At 40.9% G+C, this 27,153-nt stretch overlaps 2 protein-coding genes across 8 annotated transcripts in view; one reads left to right on the forward strand and one right to left on the reverse strand.

Annotated features, from left to right (window-relative positions):
* Positions 1-5,581: 5,581 nt before the first annotated feature.
* On the reverse strand, positions 5,582-17,658 carry zgc:110329 (uncharacterized protein LOC550500 homolog). 2 transcript variants are annotated; one of them, XM_046842030.1, is made up of 8 exons: positions 17,344-17,658; positions 14,854-15,039; positions 14,699-14,737; positions 14,481-14,576; positions 13,597-13,716; positions 12,581-12,631; positions 12,036-12,152; positions 5,582-8,218 (listed from the first exon to the last, which is right to left on the reverse strand). In XM_046842030.1, exons 1-8 carry the CDS (start codon positions 17,428-17,430, stop codon positions 7,886-7,888), a joined length of 1,029 nt encoding a protein of 342 aa, XP_046697986.1. In that variant the 5' UTR covers positions 17,431-17,658; the 3' UTR covers positions 5,582-7,885. The 2 variants fall into 2 exon arrangements, with proteins under 2 accessions (XP_046697986.1, XP_046697985.1); XM_046842029.1 differs by having other exon boundaries at positions 6,088-8,218; positions 14,699-14,773.
* Positions 17,659-25,898: 8,240 nt separating this feature from the next.
* Positions 25,899-27,153, forward strand: part of tacr1a (tachykinin receptor 1a) — a 48,547-nt gene continuing 47,292 nt past the window's right edge. For 4 of the 6 annotated variants that reach the window (XR_006924710.1, XR_006924709.1, XR_006924708.1 and 1 more), the window contains exon 1: positions 25,899-26,580. Coding sequence is in view for 2 of the 6 variants with exons in the window: in XM_046841824.1 (XP_046697780.1) it covers positions 26,177-26,580 (404 nt within the window). In the remaining 4 variants the exon portion in view is untranslated. The remainder of the gene's footprint in view (positions 26,581-27,153) is intronic. The other 2 variants (XM_046841824.1, XM_046841823.1) reach the window with 1 other exon arrangement.

A 27,153-nucleotide genomic window follows, 5' to 3' on the forward strand; every position in this document is an offset into this window, starting at 1 on the left:
CGCTTTAAATGTCATCAGCGCTCTCATGCTCAAGACACTAAGAGGCTGCCAAGGGACACGGCAGTCGAGACCCGTTTTGCCAAGCGCTACACTATTAGGACTATTAAATTCTTCCTTCACTTGTAATAGGAGACCCAAACCTGTTCCAGCATGATAATGCTCCTGTGTACGAAACCAGCTCCATGAAAATCTGATTTACATATTGGGATCATTTGTGATATATGGGTGATTATGGGTTGTGGGTGTAACCTTATTGTAGGGATTTTTTACCTAGAATCTCAGGGCTTTACTAGAAATTTAACACATCCTGGTTTGCTAAAGTAGACCGAAGGAAATAGAATTGAGTGACACCAACCAGTCGTGTGTGAGTGAGGTTTAAGAAGAACAGAAGGGGTGCCACGTTTGGGGAGCAACATGGGTGAGATCAAATACATTCCAGGTTGAGTTTCTGAATATTGGAAACAGGATTTCATGGGTCGACTGGAAGTCTTCCAACTAGCTATAACTGCTGTGCCAAATTCACAATCAGGAGATGGAAATCGTTCAACATGGAATCATCATGTGCCTTCACCAAGACCTTTCCCTGTTCCTCAGCAGAGATTGCACGCCTTCCTTCACGTCCCTCTACAACAAAGCTGAGGTCACGTTCTCATTCGCTTTGAGAATGAAGTGTTAAGATGCTATTTCAAGTGACTTGTCTGATGATTGCTTTCCTCGGACTGACTTGCGTATAGCATGGTTCTGTGCACCATATACCAGGTTTAATGAAGAAGAGTTCTTGTGTGAGGCAGAGGCTTTAATATGCCATGAAGCGCATCTTCCTCTGTGTGAATGAGCTGTGCATGGGAATTAATGCCATGCTTGAAGAGGCAATTTGAGAAACACAGAGATCGAGAGACGGAGAGGAGGATTAATGCATCGTTATATTATACATGCGGATCCGAGTTCAAATTTAACACATTGTTAAATTTGTCCTCACTGGGGCTCATGCGCCAGAGATATTTAATCCGGTGGGCGTTAATCAAGCGCACTAGAAGTCCTCAGCATGAAGCGTCCTCGTCTGATTATCTTTCACAGCAGCACTCTAACGTCTGAGTCAATAAGCGCGAATTGATATGGATCGGCAGCCGACATGCCCGGGTTTTCCCCGCGAACCTCAAAAATATTCCAGCTCACAATGTTACTGCTGGGATTCGCAGATCGTTTTAATGAAACGAAAACCTACCACCATTCCAACTCACTGAAAATGCTACAATATTACAATATTCCTGTTGCTTCGGACATCAAAGCTAGCGAATGTCAGTCAAGCAATAAATCTTGTTCAAGCTCGTTCATTCTTGTTTCCTATTGGTGCAAGAACAAACCTCATGAACTCGCAGTTTACGAAGGCGAGGTCGGGATGAGCGGAATTACGTCTTTCACTTCCCATTTCGTTGCGTGATTTTTAGGCAGTTGCTCTATCAATAAAACTTTCAAGTTTCAAAGCTAAAAAAAAGCTAGCATTTGAGAATCTGTTTTGTTGCTAATCAAACCACAGCTATTAGTTATTAAACCTTTGGCACAAAGAATTTCATAAACGTTGGTTTCTCAAAAAAGGGTTATTTAAATAGCCAAAGGTTCTAGCTTTCCAAAGTTGTTATAAGGGTATTAGGGCTTCACTTTTTGCTGCCTCAGGTTCACTCTTGAGCTTGGGATACTGTATCCCAATTCCCAAGTGGCCCTTTTGTTAGTTTTCTCAGTCAGCCATTTAGAAAGTATTCCAGTGCCATGCCCAGGTTAAGAATTAAGTGGTAAGCTGAAGTAACTGATCAGGACCTTTGTTCTATTCCCACTGCTGGCCTTTAAGTAAATTAAGTGTGAATGCAAAGTTTTTACTTATGGATTTGACGGTGACCCAAACCGCCCACCTCTGATGGCACAACAAATTCCTATTTTAACCTTCAAGAAACAACCCTGCTGAACTCTGAAGGTTTCTGATGAAAGTGTAGCAGCAAAATCCAGGGCCAAATGTTGAAATAGTTGAATGATAATCCATTCATAAAGACTTGTATGGTGAACTCTTTGGGATGAAGGTAGCAAGCAACATTTTCATATTAACTCCGAAAAAAAGGTAAGTCGTGACTTTTTTTTTAGCTTCTATAAGTAAGTGAGAACTTGTTTTGCACAAAAATTGCAGCGCACTGAAATTATTTTCTTAGCTTATCCCAGTTTGTTAGGAATTCAGGGTCAGAGCACAGGGTCAGTTGTGATACAGAGTCCCCTGGAGCCATGGGATTAAGAGCCTTGCTCAAGGGCCCAACAGTGGCTGCTTGGTGTTCCGGTGGCTTGAATCCTTGACCTTCTGCTTAACCAAGAGCCTTAACTGTTAAGCCACAACTGATTGTTATCATCATCATCATCTTATATCAGCACATTCCAGGGTCTATTATTCTTTGCATAACTGCACTCCTGAGAACTAACAATACTGAATTCTTGTTTATTTAGACTCCATTCTTTCTCCATATCGTTACACCATACCACATCTTGGTAGTAATCCATTTTTTCAATTTGTAATGCAGCCCATTAGTTGGTTTTTTTTTGCACTATATGGGAAATAGATTTGACCCAGGAATGAGCAGATAAATATCCCTCCCTTCAAGCTGCACAGCAAAAACAGGCTCGGGTGAAATTTCAGAATGAGCCACGCGTAATTGGGAGCGTGACGCTGAAGAGGAAGATGAGGCTCGGAACAGGATGGAAGCTTATATTGAAGCGAAGCCAGGCATGCAATTTAAGCCCATTTTCTGCCCATTTTGCGAGGCTGAGTTGTACCCATTATCCTGGTATTATCCCATCGTGTTTATTTACTTACATGTGTCTGGCACTCTCTAGCATACATATAGTGGTGTGCGGTGCACAGGAGATACATCCCTCAGGCCGGGTCAGCCGGCAGACCACGAAATAGGAGGACTTTCCAAAAAAAATATGCAGGTCATCAAGCGGAACTCCTGGAAAAGTCATTTGAATTAAAAGAACATGGGCGCAGGCTCATATACACACCTTGCATATTAACACAGCCAGCTAGATAGGATGAAATATTCCATCTTAGACTACTGTAGAATTGTACTTCCATTACTCTACCTACATATTTGTAGGCAGGGTGGAACCATTCTTTACCTCTAGACACAACAACTCCTCAACATAAAAAAAAAACATGCTTTGGCTTTCGGAAACCACAAGGACAGAAGCAAATAAGCCTTTCTTTATACCTAGTCTAACTTGTTTCTCTTCTTACTACTGCAGTTACACCTCTAAGAGTCAGTTATATCCCTCTCACTGTGGGCGGAGGGTCCGGGGCAGTAAATTCCCAATCAGCAGAAAGGCTTTCTATAAGATAATTAACAAACAAACTTAAATTCATCAATGGTTTTGCATTACGATATACTGAAATAGAAAAATGTGGGTATTTTAAGACTCCTTCTCCATCTTGGCAGTGTAAACCAGTAAAATGTCTACATTGCCCTTGGTTTCATATCGATGGCTGATCTATTGCTATAGCCCCATATCATCACACTAAATAAAACAGGTATATTTTGTGTTTCCACAGGGATGGCATCCAGCCTGGAAAAGAAGATTCATTTCAAATATTGCTCCTCTTTCCAGTGAGAAGTGTGTGATTTTCCAGAATTGCAAAATCAGCGTTACTGAGTGACTCAAAAAGCCAGCTGAAAGAGCAGATGGGTGCAGTGCATCATCCGCATAGTGGTTTTAAATCAAGGTTGCCAAGTCTGTGTGGGAATAAACGGAAGGCAGTGGATAGTTTTATTCGCCTTATTAGTATTCGAAACCTGCACTCTTTTAAAAAAAAAAAATATACAGACCCCATGTGAAACTCTAAAAACCTACTACTGACGGTAATCTCTTCAAAGAACATTAAAATCAGGTGCTCAGTTTTTTTTGTTATACATAACTATAAATATAAGCATTATTTTTACTACTTGGATGCAAATTCTGTGTATTTACTGACCGTCCTAATACCTGTAGACATAATGAGATGTGGCGTTTTCTCCCTTGATGATTTGCCGGGTCTTTCTGCCTTCAGTTTAGGCTAGTGAAGTAAGTGATATGGTGACCAGCAGTTAAAATAATTTTATTTCTTTGCATTATGAAGCTTTTTTGGGGTTCTTTCATCGTTATATTTTGGGTCATTATCTATCGCTGTTCCAGCAGTTTCGCAGCGTTTGACTCGATCTTAACAGAAAGGACTTTTTTCTTCAAAAAATACACTCAATACACTTCAGAACAAATCCCACTTCTACTCATTAGCAGTCGATGATGTAATCTGCTTAGAATCATGCGCCCTTCCTTTCCTTCTCCATACTCTCTTCTTATAACTCTGGTATACGTTAGTCTTGGTTTAAAACTTTCTTTCGGCTTCTCCCATTAGGGGTCGCCACAGCGGATCATCCATATTCATGATCTGCATGTTCGATTTGGCACGTTTTTATGCTGGATGCCTTGATTGACTTGGATGTTGTGAAAGGGTTTTTATTTACCACATCTGTGTCTTCCATTTTAGTCATCCTCTGTGGTCTTCTATAGTGATGCTGAGCTTGCCAATACATTTTTAAGCAAATGTAGAATTGTTGATTTGGTTTGAAGGTTTCTGTTACTTCTCTGCCAGATTTGGACACTTCTTTTTAAACGAATGACGGCCTCCCTCACTTGCAGCGTCATTTCTAAGAACCTTACATTTAGAGTTCCCATGAAAATGCCAAGTCAACACTTGGAATCGACTAGAGACCTTTCATCGCCTTAATCTGTAATGAAATAAGGAAGAACCAGGCCTCAAATGGCCATTAAACTGTTTATCAGTGAACTGTCCAAGCTCTGTGTAAATATTTCAATCACATTTCGGATTGCTTGAAAATCCATTTTGGTGGTACATGTAGGCGAGATCACTGTGTAAATACTTGTGGACCTGACTGCACCTCACCTCTGGATTTAGAATAAAGGCTGTATTGGAGTAATAGTCAGTAACTCTTATAATCACTTGCAACAATCCTAAAATCCTTATTCTCATCATCCCCACCATGCCTCTTACTCTCGCTGAGTTGAAGTGCTATTTTGGCTCCACGGCTCATTTCCTGCCGCTGCTATAATTACTCCACTTGCCACCCTCGTTATTCTTCGCCAGCTTCAGAGAGGGCACTTGGAAAAAAAATAATTACTGAGCGTACTTCATGATAGGGAACACGTCCAAGCATCACGGGGTGATCCGTTGGTTCGTCTGGCTCACGCCTTGGCGTGGTTTTTTATAAGAATACCACTTTTTTTAGGTTAGTTTTTCGAGCCTAATTTAGCTCCCATACATGATCGTGAGGGATCTGTGGGCAGAAACAAATCCTCCAAGTCCATACTGAGTGGAGCAGTTTTTCTTCTCCAGGCTTCAAAATTTCCCCCCCTGTGGCACCCAGCAACAAAGCAATGCTGGCTTCTAGAGAGGTGTAAACCACGAAGGCGGGACGATGTTAAAATAAAAAATGACCCGTCAGTCACTTCTCTGGGATGTGATGGGAAATAAACACGCCGGGGGAACAGATTAATGCAAGTCATATTTTATTGGCAAGGACTGCAGCAGTTATTTTTTTACCCCCGTAAGGCCAGTGGTGCAGAAGAGTTCTGTCTTCAGCAACAAGTTTAAAGCAACAGTGTGGAGAAGAGAAAAAAAAGGTGTACAATTTTTCTCCTTATTTGATTGCACTTGATGTGCGATGTTTACGAGAATGACGATGCCATGAACAAGGAGTGACGTATATACTTGCTCAAAGTCACCTTGAAAAACATTTATCAAGTAAAAATATCCCGTCCAAATAGGGCTACAGTTTGTATTAACGTCTTTAAGTCAAACTTTTAGCTGTACAGGACAAAATGACAACAAAAAAAAAACCACAAAAAGGTTTCGTTCACGTGTATGTAGACGCCAGGAAGTCTATGACCACAGAAGCACTGAACAACCGGATGTTTTTTGAGGCAGAAATTTGTACCAAATGTTGTCTGACTTGACATCGTCTGTCACGAAGTCCAGGTGTTTTACCACAAAAGAAAAATCTTTTATTTATTTATTTATTTTTTAAATGACTACAAGCAGTCGTCAAAAGCACAGTTGAAATAAAACGCCAGTTACAAATTCCCATCATTTGTACAAAACCATTAATATTTGTTTTTAAAAGTGCACTTGCTGTTACAGCACCTGAGAGCACATGAACAAGACCAAACAAAAGAATTCGCATTACCATAATTGTTTTGTATTGTTGTATCACAATTTTTTTGAAATCGCCCGAATTATCGCTGACAAAATAAATACGTTGAAAAAACATAAGCATTAAGGCAGTGGGTTGATTTAGATTTTTTTCCCGGGATTGTAAAGAACAACAGCAGCAACATTGGCTAAAATTCCCAAATCGAACGCGTTTTCCTTTGTTAAAAAAAAATAATAAATAATGTCCTGAGCACTAAGTTACGGAAGCAATTTAATGGCACGTAAAAAAAACTTTTTTTTAATTTATGTTTTTGAACTGAAATTTACAGTAATACAAGAATAAAGTCGTAATAGTTTAAGGGGGAGAAAAACGTCAGGGTCACCTTTAGGGCCGTTTTTATTTGATCATCATCCTCATAGTCCCTTAAGAAACACCCTGGTCGCTAATTTCTGAACCACTGCAGTGTTTGTTTGCTAATAAAAATGAACAAATGCCTTTTTCCTTATAAATCGAATTAAGCCAAATCCTCCACATCCATTTTATACGAAACAGCAAAATGTTTCATGCAAATTCTGCGATTTTTCCTACCATCATATTACCACTTTATTCTCGTATTGCTAAAACTTGAATCTTGTAATGGTAATTACATTGTTTTACGTGGTACTAAAACGCCCTCGTACGATATAGCTACATAACGCTAACGATTTTATAGACAACTAAACCTACTGGCTATTTAGCGGCTAAATCTACCATGGTGGCCGCTTAGTGTGTAAGTTAAAATTAAATAAATAGGGATGCATTAATACGACGTTTGTACTTAAATCCATTGTGGAATAAAACGGAACATTTATTTGACATCATGTTCGGTTTACTGCTCAAGTGGCCAATCAGAAGGCTTGTTTTGTAAAACGTTTAAATCCCTCACTCTCCAATGACCAAGAGAAGAACCGTCAAGAACTCTGTACAGGGTAAGTGCTGTTTTTTCACTCAACTATCACTTATGAAAGACTACCATCATTTAAAGTCAACTTGCACCTAGTACCCCATTTGCGATTGAACCAACTCCTGAGTTAATATCAACGCATCCCTACTCAAACGGAAACGCAAGTTACATGAAAGTAAAACAAAAATAATTGAATACAAATAGACAAATCGTTTGGAACATTTGGATTCCATAGAGAAATGACACCTACCACCATCTACACCTACTTTTAATTACTTACATGCAAATTAAAGGCGAATAGAAATGACTGTGTATTTAATTTAAAAAAATAATCATAATAAATAGGCTAAAAATCTAAATCAGAAGAAAATATACAAGAAAATGTCAGTTTTTTGGTCAATCAAACGATTCGTGACAGGAAAAAAAACAACGAGCAAAACCCGACAAATATGCACATAAAATCCCTTTTGAGTATAAACATTAAAAGAAAATGTTTAAAATGGAATAAAAAATTGATTTTTTAAATCAAGTGTTTTAAAATGAGGTCTACGTGAAAACCATTGAAGCTGGTGTGTAGTGCAAGACTTTACAGTGCAATTAAAGAGCCTGTGCTCTAAAAATATAAATTTAAAAAAAAAATCACAATTAAATTGAAAAATATATATAAATAAACTTGCGCCTCCTTGGTTCCATTTTTAACTCAACTGTCGACCTCATCCTCTTCAAGCTGGTCCGCATTCGATTGGCTGAGGGAGATCTTCGCCTGTAACTGCTCCAAGGTCACAGGTTCAGAATGGAGATCAGGGGTCAGGGCTTCTGCTTCCGGTTCTTTTTCCTGATCTTCTTCTGTGTAAGGTATAGGCAGGTAGCCGCCTACACGGGGCAGGCACATGCACCAGCCGGCGCCAGACAGGTCCAGCTCGTTGTACTCGAATCCAGCCTTCTTGATTATCTTGAAGTCTACCATGTCAGTCGATTCGCTCATCTCCACCAGAAGGTTCCAGAAGACGCAGCTCAGCAAGATGCCCAGAAACTAGATAGGGGAGAGAATGAATGCAGTGATCTAAAAGGAAGTGGCGTTCAGCTTTCATAAGCAACAAGCCTGTACATTTATATGTTACAGCTGGAACGCAATACAGTGCAACCTCGATACTCGTGGGGGCTACGTTCTATGACCTCAAATGTTTTTCAAACATTTGTATGTAAATTATTAGTACAAACAAAGTTACACTCAGTCCGGTTCCAAATGAAAAGTCGCAAGTGTCAAGATCACGAGTATCGAGGTTCCACTGTACACGCTTTGTCGGGTCACTGGCACTACTGGTCGGAAGTCCGCAAGATGTTGGACCAGAACCACAAAAATTACATTAATAAAATGTACTAATTACTTCAAAAAGCATCAACAAAATGTACCCTTATCATGAAATAAATTAGCGGGAAAACAGCAGGTTAATCATCTGGGGCTCGCTAATCTAGCAAGCCCCACCCCAAACATTTGTGGAAAAAGCCCTGTCCAAAAAAATTATCCAATTCCTATGATACAAAAGTGCCTGGTTCCCTCTTGTCGAAATTCTCAATTTGCTACATTCCTGGAAAGGTTCCTACTATATGAATTCTCCATTTGTTACATTATTAAAAAGGTTCCTGTGGTAACAATGTATGTTACATGGAAGAGAAAAAGTGCCTGGAAAGGTTCCTACTATAGAACATCAAACTACAAAAGGAAATTAACAAAATCTAGCCTTAGCATAATTAAGATTAACTGGAAAACAACAGTTTGGCCATTAGCTAATCTAGTAAGACACGCCCCAAACAGTCATAGTCCAGAAAATCCTGATACTATGTACCAGAAAATTTTAGCCCTGGTTCCCCCAGTGGAAAAGTTAGGTTACAACCAAACTGATCCTAGAAAAGGTTCCTGTGATACAAAGGTGCCTGAGAAGGGTTCCTGTTGTAGAAATTCTGCATTTGTTACATTCCTGAAACGTTTCCTGTGATACAAAAGTGTCCGATAAGGGTTCCTGCTGTAGAAATATTTCCATTGATTACATTCCTGAAAAAGTTCCTGCTGTAGAAATTCTCCATTTGTTACATTGCTGAAAAGGTTCTTGTCATTCAAAGTGTCTAAACAATGTGCCTGCTGTGGTTTCTGTGGTAAAAATGTGCTTGAAACGGTTCCTTTAATAAAATTTTTTCTTTTGTTACATTTTTGAAAGGGATTTGTGGAGTTAAAATGTGCCTAAAAAGGCCCCGCTGTAGCAATTCCCCATTTGTTTTGTTCCTGAAAAGGTTCCTATGACAAAAAAAGGGTCTGCAAATGGTTCATGCTGTAGAAATTCTGCATTTGTTACATTTCTGAAAAGGTTCTTGTTCTAAAACATCCTGAAATTAAATGTTTTAGAAGCATCCAAGTTTTTCTTGTGAAAACCTTATTTTAGTAGTATTGTTCAAATGGGGATTCCACAAACCCGAGTTGGAGCATCTGGTGTATTTTTCCAACGTGGCTTTGATCTCTTTATTAGATCTTTATTTGTAAATTGTGCCTTTGATCCATTTATTAGATCAAAGGATCATTGTCATAAAAGATATCGGGACCAATGCAGACCACATGATTTCGCTTTTTTTTTTTTAGCTAAAGCAGCATGCTGATGATGTCAGTGAAGGATTTAGCTCACTGGATAGACCGACTTGGTGGTAGAAGGTATAGGTAAAGAGCAGCAAAGGAAAAGAGTGACAGCCGGGCAGAACTCATACCTAAATAACCTTCATTTCAGTGCCTGTAGTTCATCGTTTGTTTCCTGTGGTTAAAATGGGCCTGAAAGAGGGAGTTCCTGAGCTACTGAAGAGGTTCCTGTGGTAAAACTGTACCTAATAGTCTTAAACTGCACAAAAGTTTCCTGTAGTGAAATGAGCTTATAGTTCTTAAAATGCCAAAAAGCTTCCAATATTAATATGGTCTTGAAGTTCTCAAAATGGCAAAAAAATTCCTTTAGTGAAATGGGTTTAAAGTTCTCAAAATGCCAAACAGGTCCCTTTGTTCTTAAACTGCTGAAGAGGTTCCTGTAGTAAAGTGGGCCTCAAGTTCCTAAACTGCAAAAAGGGTTTCTGTAGTGTAGTGGTGATGGTATCTAACTGGTTGGTCTTTGGATTAAAAGATGAATTTCTATCATTTCTGGGCCCCCAGAGCAATATAATATATATATATATATATATATATAAACTTTGCCTCCAGGGGTTTTCCTGAAAGGATTTGTGGTAAAATTATTGTTAAAGTTTGTGGTGAAAAGTTTCCTACATTAAAAGATGCCCAAAGTTTGAAAAGCTTCTAAAAAGGTTTGAGAAATAAATGTTTGTGGACTGCCAACACTGTTACTATGCTACAAGTTTCCCTGAAACGTTGTGTAGAAGTTCAAAAGTGGTAAAAAATGGTTCCTGAGCTACTTTAAAACACCTAAATTGGTGCGTTCCTGGAAAGATTTTCCAGCAAACATAAGCTTCAAAGCTTCAATAGATTTCTTAAATGGAATGAAGTTCTTGCATTTCCAAAAAGAATTCCAGTTGTGAAAATATAGCAAAAGTTCTTGAGCTGTTGCAAAAGGATTCCTATGGTAAAAACATCCAAAGTTCCTAAGCTCTCGAAAAATGGTACCCGTGGTAAAAATTTGGCAAAAGTCCTGTTGAAAAGGTACCTGTGGTGAAAACGTGCCAAAATTAAATGAGCTGTTAAAAAGGTTCCTGTGGTGAAAACGTGGCAAAACTTCCTAAATTGTTGAGAAGGTTCCAGTGGTAAAAAAAAGTGCCAACATTTCCTGAGCTGTTGAGAAGGTTCCTGTGGTGAAAACGTGCCAAAATTAAATGAGCTGTTGAAAAGGTTAATGTGGTGAAATTTGTACCAAAGGTTCCTGAATTGTTAAAAGGGTTCCTGTGGTGAAAACGTGCCAAAACCTCCCAAATTGTTGAGATGGTTCCAGTGGTAAATAAAGTGCCAACATTTCCTGAGCTGTTGAGAAGGTTCCTGTGGTGAAAATATGCCAAAACATCTTAAACGGTTAAAAAGATTCCTGTGGTAAAAACATGCCAAAACTTCTTAAACTGTTGAAAAGGTTCCTGTGGTGAAAATATGTCAAAAGTTCTGAGCTGTTGAAAAGGTTCCTGTGGTGAAAACCAGCGAAAAAGTTGCTGCGTTTTTTTTTTTACAGGTTTCTAATGGTTAAAAATAAAAAACGTGTCAGCTGGACATAAAATTTGCTTGACAAAGTGGATCTTGAAAAGGTCAGTTTGAGCCGATTCTGCTAGCAGCTAACGCAACATGCTTTAGACTTCACTTCGGCAAGCGCTCCCATTCCTGGTGTGTTTAACGCCCCGTTCAAATTGCTATGCGTAGCCATATCTACACACTGATTTAAAAGAAGTGCAGCTGGCGGTTAACTCTTATTCTTTTCTAGAGTTTGGAAGAAAATGGGTCCAAGAAAAAAAAAAAAAAAAGAATGTGGCCATGGAAGTCCATTTTGGAGCTGATACTGAAGTAAAGCTGAAGTAAAAAAAAGTCTGATTTGCAAACAAATGTTTTTAGATGCGTTTTTTTTAGATGCAATAATTTATTTTTTAACAAATCGAAATCATTTCACTGATTAATGTTTAATTTCTTGATATCCTTTATAGCTAGTGAATCCGACTGACAAATGCAACTCACTACACCAAAAATCAGCTTGACTGGGCGTGTACAAACAGCCATTCGAACATAACTCCACCCCCTCATTAATGACCACACCCCCAAACTAGCATTCGAAGCATTATTTTCAAATTTAATACAAAAGTAAGTGACAAGAGAGAGAGAGAGATGTTAAAACCTGAGGTAACCACATGGCGCAGCAGATTCCTATCGTGGCTCCGATGTTGTCGCCCATCCACAGGTTCACGGCGTGAATGCATCCGCGCACGTGTATGACCTCGGATAAATCTTCACGCTGTGCATAAAGAGAGGGAGGAGAAAATGAATCCAGACTGAAGGATTTTTTTTTTCCCCCGAATGGTGCACAAACAACGGGCCATTAAGGCCAAACCGAGGCAGCGGCGCTAACAGTTTGTCTGAGTAAATGACCTCGTAAAAAAAGGCCGAGGTCGTGAATAACCGCGGCTGAAAATGTAAACACACATACGGGAGGGGGGTTTGGCAGTAAACTATCAGAGTGGGAGGAAAAAAAAACAGATAATGAACAGGTGCCGAGCAGAAACGACGCGCCGATATCAAAGCGGTGTATTATTATTACTGTTGCATTGCGATGTTGTTTTGCGCTTTGAACCAGAAATCCAATATGTTCCGGATGGACGGAACGAGCGTCTGCTCCTAAAACGAGCACGCGATTTAGGACAATCGGAAGTGTACAGTACGTACCTGTTTGGTGAGGGTCTTATAGCCACAAAGTGTGTTTATTACTTCTCCAGGCTAAAAAAGAAAAACACACACATTATACCATTATTGCTTATTCGGATTGGTCAGTGGTGCAGCTGCAAATCACGTTTTTTTAAACGCAATCTTTAGAATGCAAAATTTGCGTTACTGTAGCGACAGCAGGTGCGCAGACGGGATGCTGGGAAATCCTCAGGAAGGTTTCTCAGGAAGTTTATTTTACTTATAAGAAAAAAAGGGGACAAAAACTGACAAACTTTTGCACTTACACATCTCAGGATACAGTAAACACTGATGAGGGGTTTTTTTTGTACCTAATTGATTTCAAACAAATGCTTTCTGAAATTCCAGGACACAGTTTTCTACTATGTCTGAGGGAAATGATGATGGAAGGAGAGAGAGAGAGAGAGAGAGAGAGAGAGAGAGAGATCAGAGTAAAGAAGATGAAGGTAGGTCTCTACAGAGCAGAGTGCAACCTATTCAATACACTGAGCCAGTACATGCCTGAGACATCATCCATCAGCCAAAGCTGCACACACACACACACACACACACACACACACACACACACACACACACACACACACACACACACACACACACACACACGCACAGAGTGCATGTGTCAGAGACAGAGAGACTCCGAGTGAGCAAAGAGGTCAAACCCGAGAGATTTACAAACAGTTAGAGAGGGAGGACGAGTGTGTGTGAGAGAGAAAGAGAGACCAAACAAGAAAAAGACAAAGCGAGAGCAAGAGACACTTCGGAGGAAAATGCCGGCGATGGGCGAGAGAGACTTAGAGAAAGCAAGAGAGACATGACGAAAGAGGAAGAGATGAAGAGACCGTTAACAAACAGGGCACAAGCTTGAACACAGACTTTAAAATCTATAGGAAAGTGTGGTAAAGTAGTAAAGAGAGAGAGAGAGAGAGAGAGCGCGAGAGAGAGAGAGAGAGAGAGAGAGAGAGAGAGAGAGAGATTATAATGGACAGATGCATCACCTCTTTTTTGCGAACGCAGCAAGTGTATGGAACACCGCAGGCCAGCGGCCCAGTACCGTTACAGAAGTGGTACTGGTTCACCTCCCAGTCCTTGTATTCATCCCCTCCACAGCACGAGAACTGCAGAAAGTGAGACGGACAGAGAGTGAGACAGAGTGAGACGGCGAGACAGACAGACAGACAGACAGGGAGGGAGTGGGACAGACAGAGAATAAGACAGAGTGAGGCAGTGAAACACAGAGAGAGTTTGAGACAGACAGACAGACAGACAGAGAGTGAGGCAGTGAGACAGAAAGAAAGAGAAAGAGTATGAGACAGGCAGACAGACAGAGAGTGAGATAGACAGGGAGAGAGACTGAAAAGAGAGTGGAACAGACAGGGCGTGGGACAGACAGGTAGTGAGAAAGAGAGAGAGACAGTAAGACAGACCGAAAGAAAGAGGGACAGACAGAAAGAAAGACAAAGATAGTGAGAACCGGTGAGACAGAGAAAAAGTGAGGATGAGACAGACAGACAGAAAGTGAGAAATGGTAAGAAAGAGAAATTGAGAGACAGACCGAGAGACAAACAGAAAATGAAGTTGATAGAGAGAAAAAGAGGCAGACAAAGAAGGAAGAGACAGCTGGAAAGAAAGTGAGACAGAGAAAGACAATAAGACATGAGAGTAAATGAGCCACCTGACAGGGTGTGAGACTAAAAGAAAAAATGTGAGACAGGAAGGAATGAGACAAAAAGACAGTGCGAGAGACGGAGAAGGAGACAGACAGAAAGTGAGGCAGACAGAGAGAAGGAGAAAGAGTAAGTGAGACAGACAATGACAGAGTGAGACAGACATCCAATTGTATTTGAGAGAAATAGGCAGGTTTTTTTAAACCGTCTCAGACCTTCTCTTGTACGTAATCGAGGATGTTCTTGAAGTCCAGGTCATCGTAGTAGTGCATGATGCCCTGCCGTATGTTCTTCTGGAACAACTCAGACGTCTGTTCGAAAGAGGGAAAAAAAAAAAAAAAAAAAAAAAAAAGAGAGAGTGAGACAGTAGATGAACATGATGGGGGTGGGGAAACTGATGAGTGTGATCTCGCTCAGATTTGTGTTCGCTCACCATTTTCTCGAACAGCAGAGCGATGATGAGAGCGAGAACCTGGAGCGCCAGGAGAACAGACAGCACACTGAGGAACTGTGGAGATCAGACTCACATCATCATCACCCTCCATCCTGACCGGACGTGAGATTGTGGAGAGAGTGAGGAGAACTCACCATGTGCAGCAGGGTTTTGTTGTCGCGCAGGGAACCCAGCATTCCCACCACAGACACGGAGAACATGACCAGACCCAGCAGGATGAGGACCACCGCCGGAGCCAGGAACACGCCCTCCAGCGTACGGTGTTTCTGTCTCTCCACCTCAGCATACACACCTACACACAGCACACACAGCCCTACAAGCTACACACACACACACACACACACACACACACACACACACACACACACACACAATCATCTATCAAGAGTGTCCTTACTGAGCGGTTTAAACTCCACCCCTGACCTGTTCAAATCCCTCCCTCGAACTGTTCAAGCCCTGCCCCAAATTTGTTTACACTCTGCCCCAAATTTGTTTAAACTCCACCCTGATGTGTTTAAAATCCCCCTGATATGTTTAAACTCCACTCCTGTTGTGTCCAAACTCCGCCCTTAATTCGTTTGAACTCCATCCCGATGTGTATAAACCCCACCTAATGTGTTTAAACCCCGCCCAATGTGTTTAAACTCCACCCCAATGTGTTTAAACTCCGCCCCAATGTGTTTAAACTCCGCCCCAATGTGTTTAAACTCCGCCCCAATGTGTTTAAACTCCGCCCCAATGTGTTTAAACCCCACCCTTTATTTGTTCAAACTCTGCCCCTAGTGGTAAGAACTGGCTAATTAGACAGAAGTAGTTTGGTTAATTGCTAGTAACAGCTAATAACTAACCAAACTAACGACATAAAGAAACTCGCATGGCCTGGAGCGTAACGCAAAAGTTAGCACGCCCTCTAGTTTTTCTTTTAGTTCTCTTCGGTTCTTGTTTAGCGGTGAAGTTTTGATTACGCAATCGTTGTTACCACAGTTACCTGTTCTTCAAACCTCTTGCCATTAACTCACCACCTCAATTCTGGTTTCCCCTCCAAATGTGCTCATAAGGTTGTTTTCCCATGTGCCGTATGTTAAAAACCCTCACGCTGTGCGCGTGTAATTACCGTGTTGATGCAACACAACAATTACAATGTCGTCTTTTATTTTTACCAAGACACAAACGTGCAATAAAGGAAATCAAGGGAAATACAGGCCGAGGAACAATTAGCACGCGGAAGGAGAACACACGGCGTGTAAGCAGATGGAAATGCAGATACGGTGTGGACCAAAAGCTTCCTCAAGCAGGGGCAGGACTTCCTTTCATTTCTGTTCTAGCTAGAAAATGACAAAATGGACAAAAGCATTGGGACACCTGACTTTTCAAGCCGCATGTGGATCGTCTCCAAACCACAAAATTGGAGGCACACGATTGGATGCGGTAACATGAGACTTTTAATTTGAATGAAACTGGGATACGTTTTAGTATGTTTAATGTGCAGAAATGTCCAAAATTTAAATATTGTGTGTGAGCACCACTGTTATGATACTCCTGGGTATGGAAGCCACCAGAGCTGCACAGATTGTTGCTGGGATCCTCTTTCACTCCTCCACAATGACATCACAGAGCTGCTGGATGTTAGATTCATGGCGCTTCTCCACCTTCAGCTTGAGGCCCACAGGTGCTCAATAGGGTTCAGGTTTGGAGACATACTTGGACGCTCAATCACCTTCACCTTCCTCAGCAAGGCAGTTGCCATCTCGGGTGTGTTTGGTAAAACACAGGGTGTCGCCACACATCCTACACATCGTCTGAGCCCAACACGTTTATTTTAGTCTCATCAGACTACAGGACATGGTTTCACTAATTCATTCTCTTGGACAGGTTGTTCTTCAGCAGACTGTTTGAAGGCTTTCTTATGAGCAGTTTCATCAGAGACTTCCTTCAGATTCTGCACCTGACGCACAGCACGAGGACTTGTCTTCTTTGATGGACCCTTGCGAGGTCTGTTCCAAAAGGAACCCGTTTTGGGAAACCTCTGTATGACCCTGCCACTGTACTGTAACTCAGTTTCAGGACGTTTACCATGAGGTCCATGTTGAACATCCAGTGGTCAGTATTAGAGAATTGGAGTCAAAGCACCACATTTTAACTGCTCCAATACAAGATACACAAATTTGTACAGTTCTGTCAAGCAGACATGAACATGAACAGGACATGCGGCTTTGCACCGTACAGCTGTTTTCACTGAGGGTGCACTTACTTTTACTTCCAGCTTTTTTATACACAATACACAAGCTGCACATTTGAACCTCAAAAATAGATCCAAGTTTCATTTTTATAGTCTTGTACTAAAATAGTTGCTGAATATGGGTGTGTGTGTGTGTGTGTGTGTGTGTGTGTGTGTGTAGTGGGGGAGGAATTTTGGGGGTCAAAATATTTGGAATAATTGTATTAATAAAAATTAATTGGGGCTAAAAAGAAGGAAAGAAATAATAAATAAAAAAAGAAAGCAAAAAATGTATATATACATATTTTTAAATAATTAGATAGATAGATAGATAGATAGATAGATAGATAGATAGATAGATAGATAGATAGATAGATAGATAGATAGATAATCTATTTGTACTCACCGAAAACAGCATGGAATAAATGTTCAATGTGAATTTAACCCAGTAATAAAAGCAGATGTTTTTCTTCCACTCCTCATATGAAGGCATGATGACTTTCAGTTCGCTTTCAGTCCATTTACATATAAAACCACATGAAGCACAAGAATAAATCGATATAAACCGGGAACTATATTTCAAACCCGAGCTCCGTCTGACCCGATCTTCTGAACATCATCATGACTTTCGCTTCTTCTGATTTCCATTCATTTGTTTTATGTATAAATGAAAGGCGTTTGTATGGTCGCACCGCCGCAGCCAAACTTGTAAACAAAAAAACAAAAAAACACTTCCGCCTTCCTGACATTGGGGCTCCGCCTTTTAAAGGGCCAGCAGCACTTTTTAAATCGCTCTTATATTAAACTCACATGAATGCAATAAAAATCCCACCAACAATAAAACATTTAATATGTGTGGAATGTGTGTGTTATCCTTACAAAAAAAAAATCTATTTTTTATGTCATACACGTGTGTGGCGTTATACGTGTGTACGTCGCTTCACTTTCTTTTGGTTCGCACACGTTTTCCACTCGAGACTGATTAAAAATGTTTTTCCATATCGAATTTTTTTAGATTTTTTTTTTATATTCCCAGGAATCTTTTTCCGTTCTGACAACATGATCGTGAACCCCAGACCTCCTTCAGCAACATCAGTGTCTGGTCTCGATGCTCTTGTAGTTGAATAATCTCTAATCCTGACAAGCACACCCCAAAAATCTAGAGTAAAGCCTGCAGGAGTGGAGTTTGTTTATCAAATCTGGAAATAAAGTTTCATCAAGCATAGATGGCTGTAACAGTAAGGGGTGCACATACTTTTGGTCATGCAGTGTATATAGGCGAGCGCGTACACCAAACACCGGAGATGTTTGTTTCATCTGACTATTCAAATCGAATATTGAATTTTATTCTAAACACATATGCTTTGTATTTGCTTATTGAACAGGTATCAGTCAGGTACTGATATAAGTGAGGAGGCCTGGGATGCAGTCAGCGTTCACAGTCAGCCTGTTCAATGGGGTTTGGGCTCAAGATATTGAGCCATTCAAGATCTTCCGCACACTTCCAACCCATGGAGCTGGCTTTGTGCACAGGAACAATGTCATGCCAGGTTTGGGTCTCCAAAGGCATCCAATTGTGTTCCTCAAATTTCACTAGGTGAGGACCTTCTGGGTGAAGACCTACTCTTCTCCTAAAACATTGAAAAAAGTGCTTATTTTTCCCTTTTTTTTAATGCATTTTTATGTAATAACATTTTTTATTTTGCTATAATTCCTCTGAACAAAGTTTTAAGCTTATGGTATACCAAGTCTGACACAGGCCACAACTGCATTAGGCAGTTAGCTGAAGACTCACACACAATTTCTAGACCATTCAAGTCGAGTCAAGAAGCTTGTTTTGTGGTTGTGGTTGTATATAGCTGGCATTGTACATAGTGAAATAAAACAACGTTTCTCCAGAACCGTGTTGTTACATCAAACCACATAGAGCTACACAACACACAACACAACATCGAACTAATGACTAAGGACTAAGTAAGTGGTTTCTAAACCAATCACTGTGTTCCTGAGGTAAACATTAACCTATACCTCCAATTACACACCGTTTGTATATGCAAATTCACAACCCTGTCATGGCGTGAATTTTTTCTTTAAATTCTTGACAATCAAGGACCAAAGGTAGCATTTTAATATGATATAATTATCCGTAATCGTCTGCTTCCTCTGATTTATAGTACATGTTTGAATTCTGTATTCTGATTGGTGCTGCTATCAACTATCAACATCAACTCTCATATCATCTCGCTGCATTGGTTGTTTGAATCATCATTTGATGAGTTGAAAAAATGGATTTACCTCAAAAATCACCTCAGGTTCCAAATTAATTGGAAGGGTCTTTTTTTTAATAAAATTTAGTTGATACAATGTGCTGGGGAAAGGAGAACCCAGCAGACACTGTATTGGTATTATCCCAGGCACTGGGACACATCTGGTTCCAGGGATGGCGTGGGATTATAACTGAATTAGCACGGTAATGGTAGAACATGTGGCCGGTCACCACACACCTGCCTTCTTCTCAGTCACAGCTGTGGCCCGGAACATAATCGCGCATAATTGAAAATGATCAGCGGAGCAGGAAGATGATTGAGGTGGTGACGCGGCTTCTCGTTTTGACACCGCGACAGACAGTCCTGCGTGTGCGTGTTCTTCAGATTTCCCTCTGTGGAAATAAACACCTAAAAAAAGGTTTCCTCTCCAGAAAAAGTGTGTTTGTAGCATTGAATAGAAAATACTCAGAAGTGCTTTATATTTTTTATACCACAATCCTGAAGAAAATCCTGTGTAGATAAGCTATAAATCCAAAGGTTTTGAGACACCTGACTTTTCCTGCCATGTCTGGTTCTTCCTTACAAATTTGGAGATAAACAATTGTATGGGATGTTTAGGATTTCACTTTCCAGCATGACAATGCATCTATGCACAAAGCCAGCTTCATGAAGATATGCTTTCCAAAAGCTATAGACATCTGATCTTAACCATATTGCTACATTAAAACGGCATCCCAGGCCTCCTCACTTCCTCACATACATCAGTACCTGATTTTACTGATGCTCATATGTCTGAATGAGCAAAAATCTCTACAAAATCTATTGGAACATCTTCCCAGACGAGTGGAATGTGACGTTCAAAATGGCCACAAACTTTTGCTCACATAAAGTAATGTTCTTACACTACTTGAAAGCCCAGAATTTCCTCACAGGCTCAAGATGAACACTTTGATACAGTGCAAATAATGATTTTCGCGACCAAAACGAATTGCTGCGGAAATGCCACGTGCCCTGGAGATTCATCCCTGAGGAGCATCGCAAGAAAAGAAAACGCTGGATGTGATGTAAGGCATAAATGTGTGTCTGTGGTATTAGAATAAGCTGAATAAATAAGCAGTGGTGAACTTCTTAGAAAGTAAAAGTGTAGAAGTGTTTGCAGAAGGAATTGTACAGAACACTGGGTGTCGTGACACAAACCTGCTGCTTATCAGGGATCTCAAGACTGTGGTGTGTAAAACTTGGCAATCATTGTTTTATTGCTTCATTTTAAGTGGAAATTAGCAAGGCGCATTTTATTGGCTGCGTTGATGTGGACGCACAACAAGTATGAGACGGACCACCACAAGAGTAGGAAAGCGAAAGAAAATAATAAGCTAGATGATCACCAACGCTGTTTAGGAGGCAACACACACCAAGGCGTGTTTACGTTGGCAAGTTCAGCCAAAAACATGGCTTCTATCACTGTGTTTTACAGCCCAAGACGCCCAGGGTGACAGCGGCGCTACGGCCAACCAGTGCAGGGACTAGCGAAATGTTCCCGATCCGTGATCACTTTATGACTCGTTGGCTGTAAAAATGCAGCAAAGTTCTTGCTCCTTGATCCCTCGATTTAAGTGGCTTGGCAGTCTGCCATTTAATCCTAAAAAAATTATAAAAATCGGAAAGAAAGTAGAAATGTCATTAAAAGCCTCTTGACTTGACTTGACTTACAGTGTGTAAATGATTCCAGCTAACAGTAAGTGGTTTGTATTACGGTATTGATACCACTCCTTTCTTCCTAAATAGGTATTTAGACATGACTAAAAGGGAGGAACCCCATCCAAACTCTTGAGATGCCAAAGACAACAATTACACAATAATTATTTTGAAAAAAGATTGATCACATTTTTTGCTTATTTTGCTCTAAATTTCCTGTCAAGTTTTCAAAGCAATTAGACTCTTCGATTTGTGTTTTGACTCTCACTTCAGACCTGCACTACAACATAACCTGATGATAGGGTACTGCTATAGTATTTGATATACTATACCAAATATGTAAATATAGACGCCTTTTCCACCATTTGTGGTTCTTCAATTAAACTAGGAGTTGAAAACCTGTTCCAGCATGACAATGCCCCATTAGTGGTACTGTACAATCCATATTATCGAAAGAAAACACTCAGTTGAGTAAAGAGAACAGACAGTCCATTATTATTTTAAAAAATGCAGGTCAGTCAATTCGAAAAAATCTTTATATGCATCCCTAATTGCAGTCTCCAAAACCACCAAATGCTATGACTATTCTAGAAAAGGAAAACCAAGAGCTACCTCTGCTGCAGAGGATACATTTATTAGAATTAACAGCCACCAAAGTTAATTCTAACATAAATTCTTCTTAGAGTTTTGTTAGCAGACATATTTCAGCATCTACTGTTCAGAGTAGACTTTGTGAATCAGGCCTTCGTGTTCAAACAACAAGAAGAACAACAAGGAGAAAAGACTCGCTTTGTCCTTTGGTCTGATTAGGTCAAATTTGAGATATCTTATTTTGTCTTTGTTAGAGGGTGAACGGATGGTTCATGAATGTGTGATTACCACTGTGAAGCATGGAGGAGGAGGTGTGATGGTGTGGAGATGCTGACACTGTTGTTGATTTGGTCACAATTGGCGGCAAAGCATTTTATAGCCATCTCATCATCACAACCATCATACGGCGTTTTTTTGTATTTTGTATTTTGTATTTATTGGGACGATCATTTGTTTTCTGACAGGACAATAACATCGAACACACCTCAAGGATATGTCAGAGCTATTTGTTCAATCAGGAGAGTGATGGAGTGCAGATGACTTGGCGTCCAGAATCACCAATGTAAATCCAGTTGAGATGGTTTGGAATGAGTTGGAGTGGTGAGTGAAGGAAAAGCAGCCAACAAGCCACTCAGCACGTTTGGAAATTCCTTAAGATTGTTGGAAAACCAAGGTGACAAATTAATGAGGCTAAGAGCAAAAAAAATGCAAAAGACTGAAGAGTAATTCCATACATATTCTTTCATAGTCTGGATCTCTTCAGTATTAGTGTACAATGCTGCAAGTAAAAAAATAAATGAAAACCTCTGAAGGAGAAGGTATATATATATAAAAATGTCAAAAACGTGACAGTGGATAAAAGCAGGTTCTCCGATTTATTTACGCCTTTTCTCGAAAACCCTGCCAAGCATTCCTGTCAGGATCAGGAGGAGTCAAAGTCTGCTGGACACACAGATAATATCACACCATCCTACCATTTCTATATTAGTATTTTTTGTTGGTGTTTATTTTTTCCCACCTCACACTGACAGCCATGGTGTTTCTGGACAGGAAGCAGTAAAAAAAAAAAAAAAAAAAATATATATATATATATATATATATATATATATATATATATATATATATATATATATATATATATCGCACCAGAGAGCCATTAGCGATCTCGCTTGCCATCTCTTTCCCCTCCCCATCATGGATTATACTCGACGCCAATTGGTGTGTGAAATGAAATTTCGGGTTTTTCTCACCTTAGATCGATTTCTGTGATAGGAAGATGCCTTTTTCTCTCCCTTAGCTTTAGGACACCGTGTCTCGTGTGACAAAACGAAGCTCATAAGCGACAAACGATCAAAACGAAGCGAGATTCTGCAATTAGGCGGCTTCAGGGGACAATCTCACAGGTGCTTCGGCCTCGAGAGCCTTATTACTATCGCATGTTTTTTTTCTCTTCAATAAGTGAAGTCTAGCGATTAAAAAAAAGGGATGAGGGATGTCCAGGGAATGGGTCATGAGGAGGTTATGAGTGTCTGGTGTGTATGTGGGTGTGTGGGTGTGTGGTAGAACATGCTGAAGTGTACTAAAAGGAAATGGAAGTAGCTGGAGAACTTTATGGAAGACAATAATGCATCTTGGAAAGCATGGAGAATCACCAACACATGGAGAGTAGATGAATGATTCGTTGCAGGACATGGCCTGGAAACAGGAAGACCAGCATACAAAGGGATTTGGATCTATATTAGTTAAAAGTATTGGGAAAAGTATTCCTTCAGATCGATTGCGTGGCCTGGAAAGCCAAAGTCCGGCGTTTTGCACCGGTCATACTGAAGGGACTTGGAGTGTAAATGTAAATAGTGTGTTTATGATTTATTCATTTATTACATGATTAATTATCTGCTTTAGGAAAGAGAAACAGATTCCGTCGATTCATTTGTAAATTCATTTTCCGGGCCGTGACACCGTACGTCTTTTCCTGCACAAAAGATTTGCTAATTAGCCTATTATGAACTCCGTGTGCGTACGCTGAAGCCTGGGCCCCACTCCAACTCCGACTCCTACAGAGGGCGCTGGTGAGCAGTGTTTTTTCGAGACGTGATCGATCAGACGGCTGACATTTACTCGGATATTGACATTTAGGATACGACCAATAAGCCCTGAGTACTGAGAGAATGAGCTTGTGGAGTGTGTGTGTGTGTGTGTGTGTGTGTGTGTGTGTGTGTGTGTGTGTGTGTGTGGAGTGTGTGAGCGACTTAAATCACCACTACATTAGCGACGCCTTTTACAGCATCCTGGGTGTGTTGTCCATGTGTGAGGAGAAGACTCTTCTACAGAAGGATTTTCCCCAGTAGTGCACTCCAAACAGGTGCACTACATAGGGTGGAAAGCTTCTTCTATTCTATTTGGTATGGCGTTGCTCAAATATGGGCTAGTTTCCAATTGGGTTTCTGAACAAGTGCACTATTAGTAGTGAAATATTGTTGTTTTTTTACGGCTTCTCCATTACTTCCAAATAGGACAGGAAGTGTTTCATTACTTTATATGTAAGTGCACTTTCTATACCATATATATAAATAATTTGTTGAGTGTGACTTTCCACTTATACAAGTGCATACACGTGCTGTTAATTGGCTGTGTCCCATTACACACCATCTACAGGAACCATTTCAGATCCATTTTCACCTTTACTGCTTTTTAAGTGCACTACATACACTTTATCTTGACTAGCGAGGCCTTTCAAGGGAAAGTCTTCCTAGATTTCCTACACAGGGTCCAAAACCACTTTAGTCCACTCCACGACCTGTCGCCTCCTAGTGTCACCGAGAGGGAAGAAGTGGCTGTGTCCAAATATGCACCCTGTTTCTGCACTTCTGCGCCATCTGGAGCGCTCGTTCTTATAACCAGTAAGCAGCTCTGACATGAGCTCAACTTCAATATCTCGTCTTCAAGTGCACTACAAATGGAACGGAACCCTAGACAGTGGCGGGCCGTGCATTTGGTACCTGGCCCTTCAGTGGGGACGTACCCGACTTAATCCACCTCTTAATACCACCACTATGACGTCACGATTATAGAAAACTTAAATACTGTGCAAAAACGCATTATAACAACACGTGGCATTACAGAGAGAGAGACATTTCACATATGGAGGATGAATGACATTTTACTAAAGCAACAAACCCAGTTCAGACTCCAAACATCTACACTACAACCAAAACTGTGCACCTACAACATCTGGAGCAGTTCAGAATCAATATTTGTCTAATAACATGACAAAAACATAACAACTCGTATTCACTGGTCTGGGAGTGGAGAACAAACCCTTTCCCGGGCTGAGACACGCTAGCTAGCTGCGGGGTTGGACCTCCTCACCATGTCTAGCTTTTCTTCAAAATGTATTTTTAAGTATGTCCGAGACCAATTCTTCTTCCTCTGTAGGCACAAAAAAGTCTGGTGTATTAATGTGGGCAGAGCTACACACGTGTTTTACCAGTCAAACTTGGCTGTTTCCCTCTGACCAACCAATCAGAGGACGGAAAAATGCTGAAGCTATTCTGAGCCTGCTAGCTGCCCTGTGTGGTGAATATGAAATCTGATTGGTTAAAGAAACAGAGCTCTTTATTAAGAAAACCAAGGTAAAAAGGCCAGCAGTACTGATTGCGAAGGCTCTAGGGCAGATTAGATTGACATGGCAGCACATAGAGGCTGAAATCTGATTGGACAAAAATATCTACCATCCACATACACGCTCTGGACGCAGTTCAGCCGAGAGAAATGCTACGAAATGAAGAGAATAAACTGTTGGGAATAAATGAATACAATTTTAGGTTGTAAATGTAGGTCAGTGCTTCTGATAGTGTTTAGGCCAGCAGAGAAGGGTTTGATGACCCTGACCGCCCACCACTATTGGAACTATGGTCAAAGTCGGGTTGGTGGACTCCAAACAAGGAATCAAAGAACCGAGTCACTAAAATGATCCGATCTTCCCATCACTACTGACTGCACTCAGTATGTCACTCTATAAGGACACTAAATACCGTCCTGTACTACTCAGGGCACTAAATAGTGTATATAGTGGGGAGGGGTGGATAAAAGGGTGCATTTGGGGAATGTCTCCAACCTATTTCTAAGTGCACACTTTAATCATTATGTGCACTACAATAATAATAATAATAATAATAATAATAATAATAATAATAAGGAGTGATTATAAATGGCTCGATGGCAAAAGGTTTCTTTTTTGATCACTTGATAGAGTGCACACTACACTTCTCTTTAATGTCCATTTCTTCGAGCGCACTACCTCCTGTTTAACGCGTAATCCACAGCTGGGTTTTGAGGTATCAGGGTTCAATTTCAGCGTAATAAAGAGTGTGTGTGTGTGTGTGTGTGTGTGTGTGAGAGAGAGAGAGAGAGAGAGAGAAAGGGGACACGTGAGCACGCGCGCGTGTGTGTGCGTGTGCGCGCGAGCTTTATATCGGTCGGCACCGCGCTCGCCGCAGAAAGTGAAAAAAAGGAGTCGGAGCGCGAGACGCGCGTCGGAGACCCACATGGAGCCCCATAGAAGTTAGTAGCGCGGTGTGTGCGGTAACGGAGCGCTCGAGCACGGCCGGTTAGGGACAGGAGGAAACCAAATATAGAAGAAGAGATAGAAGGAAAAAAAAGCATTCCACTGACTGTCGGGTGAAGATGGACCCGCTGTTCGCGTACACCGACTCCCCGGAGAACTGGAGCGCGGAGCCGAGCAACGACACCGACGCGCAATACTGGAACCAGTTCACGCAGCCCGCGTGGCGCATCGCGCTCTGGGCGATCGCCTACGGCGCCATCGTGCTGGTGGCGGTGGTGGGCAACGTGACCGTCGTCTGGATCATCGTGGCGCACAAGCGAATGCGCACCGTCACCAACTACTTCCTGGTGAACCTGGCGTTCGCCGAGGCGTCCATGTCCGCCTTCAACACCGTGGTGAACTTCGTGTACGCGGTGCACAACGAGTGGTACTTCGGCCTCGGCTACTGCCGCTTCCACAACTTCTTCCCCATCGCAGCTGTGTTCGCCAGCATCTACTCCATGACTGCCATCGCCGTGGACAGGTCGGATCTTCAGACTTTCTCTGATCACCTACTAATACCCACTTACTCATCAACCTCCTGTCTCTCTTTATTCATTATAATCATTCACTCATCACACTCCTGTCTCTCTTTATTCATTCACTCATCACACTCCTGTCTCTCTTTATTCATTCACTCATCACACTCCTGTCTCTCTTTATTCATTCATTCATCACACTCCTGTCTCTCTTTATTCATTCACTCATCACACTCCTGTCTCTCTTTATTCATTCACTCATCACACTCCTGTCTCTCTTTATTCATTGTAATCATTCACTCATCACACTCCTGTCTCTCTTTATTCATTCACTCATCACTCCTGTCTCTCTTTATTCATTCATTCATCACACTCCTGTCTCTCTTTATTCATTCACTCATCACACTCCTGTCTCTCTTTATTCATTCACTCATCACACTCCTGTCTCTCTTTATTCATTGTAATCATTCACTCATCACACTCCTGTCTCTCTTTATTCATTCACTCATCACTCCTGTCTCTCTTTATTCATTCACTCATCACTCCTGTCTCTCTTTATTCATTGTAATCATTCACTC

The sequence above is a fragment of the Silurus meridionalis genome, chromosome 27 (assembly GCF_014805685.1).
Source record: "Silurus meridionalis isolate SWU-2019-XX chromosome 27, ASM1480568v1, whole genome shotgun sequence".
Lineage (NCBI taxonomy): Eukaryota > Metazoa > Chordata > Actinopteri > Siluriformes > Siluridae > Silurus > Silurus meridionalis.

Excerpts from the sequence above, each read along its gene's own strand:
- zgc:110329 (XM_046842029.1), bottom strand. The coding sequence starts at position 17,430 with ATGCCTTCATATGAGGAGTGGAAGAAAAACATCTGCTTTTATTACTGG. Across the intron at positions 12,153-12,580 it reads ATAAGACCCTCACCAAACAG|CGTGAAGATTTATCCGAGGT; the intron begins GTACGTACTGTA and ends CTTTATGCACAG. Across the intron at positions 8,219-12,035 it reads GCGCCATGTGGTTACCTCAG|TTTCTGGGCATCTTGCTGAG; the intron begins GTTTTAACATCT and ends TCCCCTATCTAG.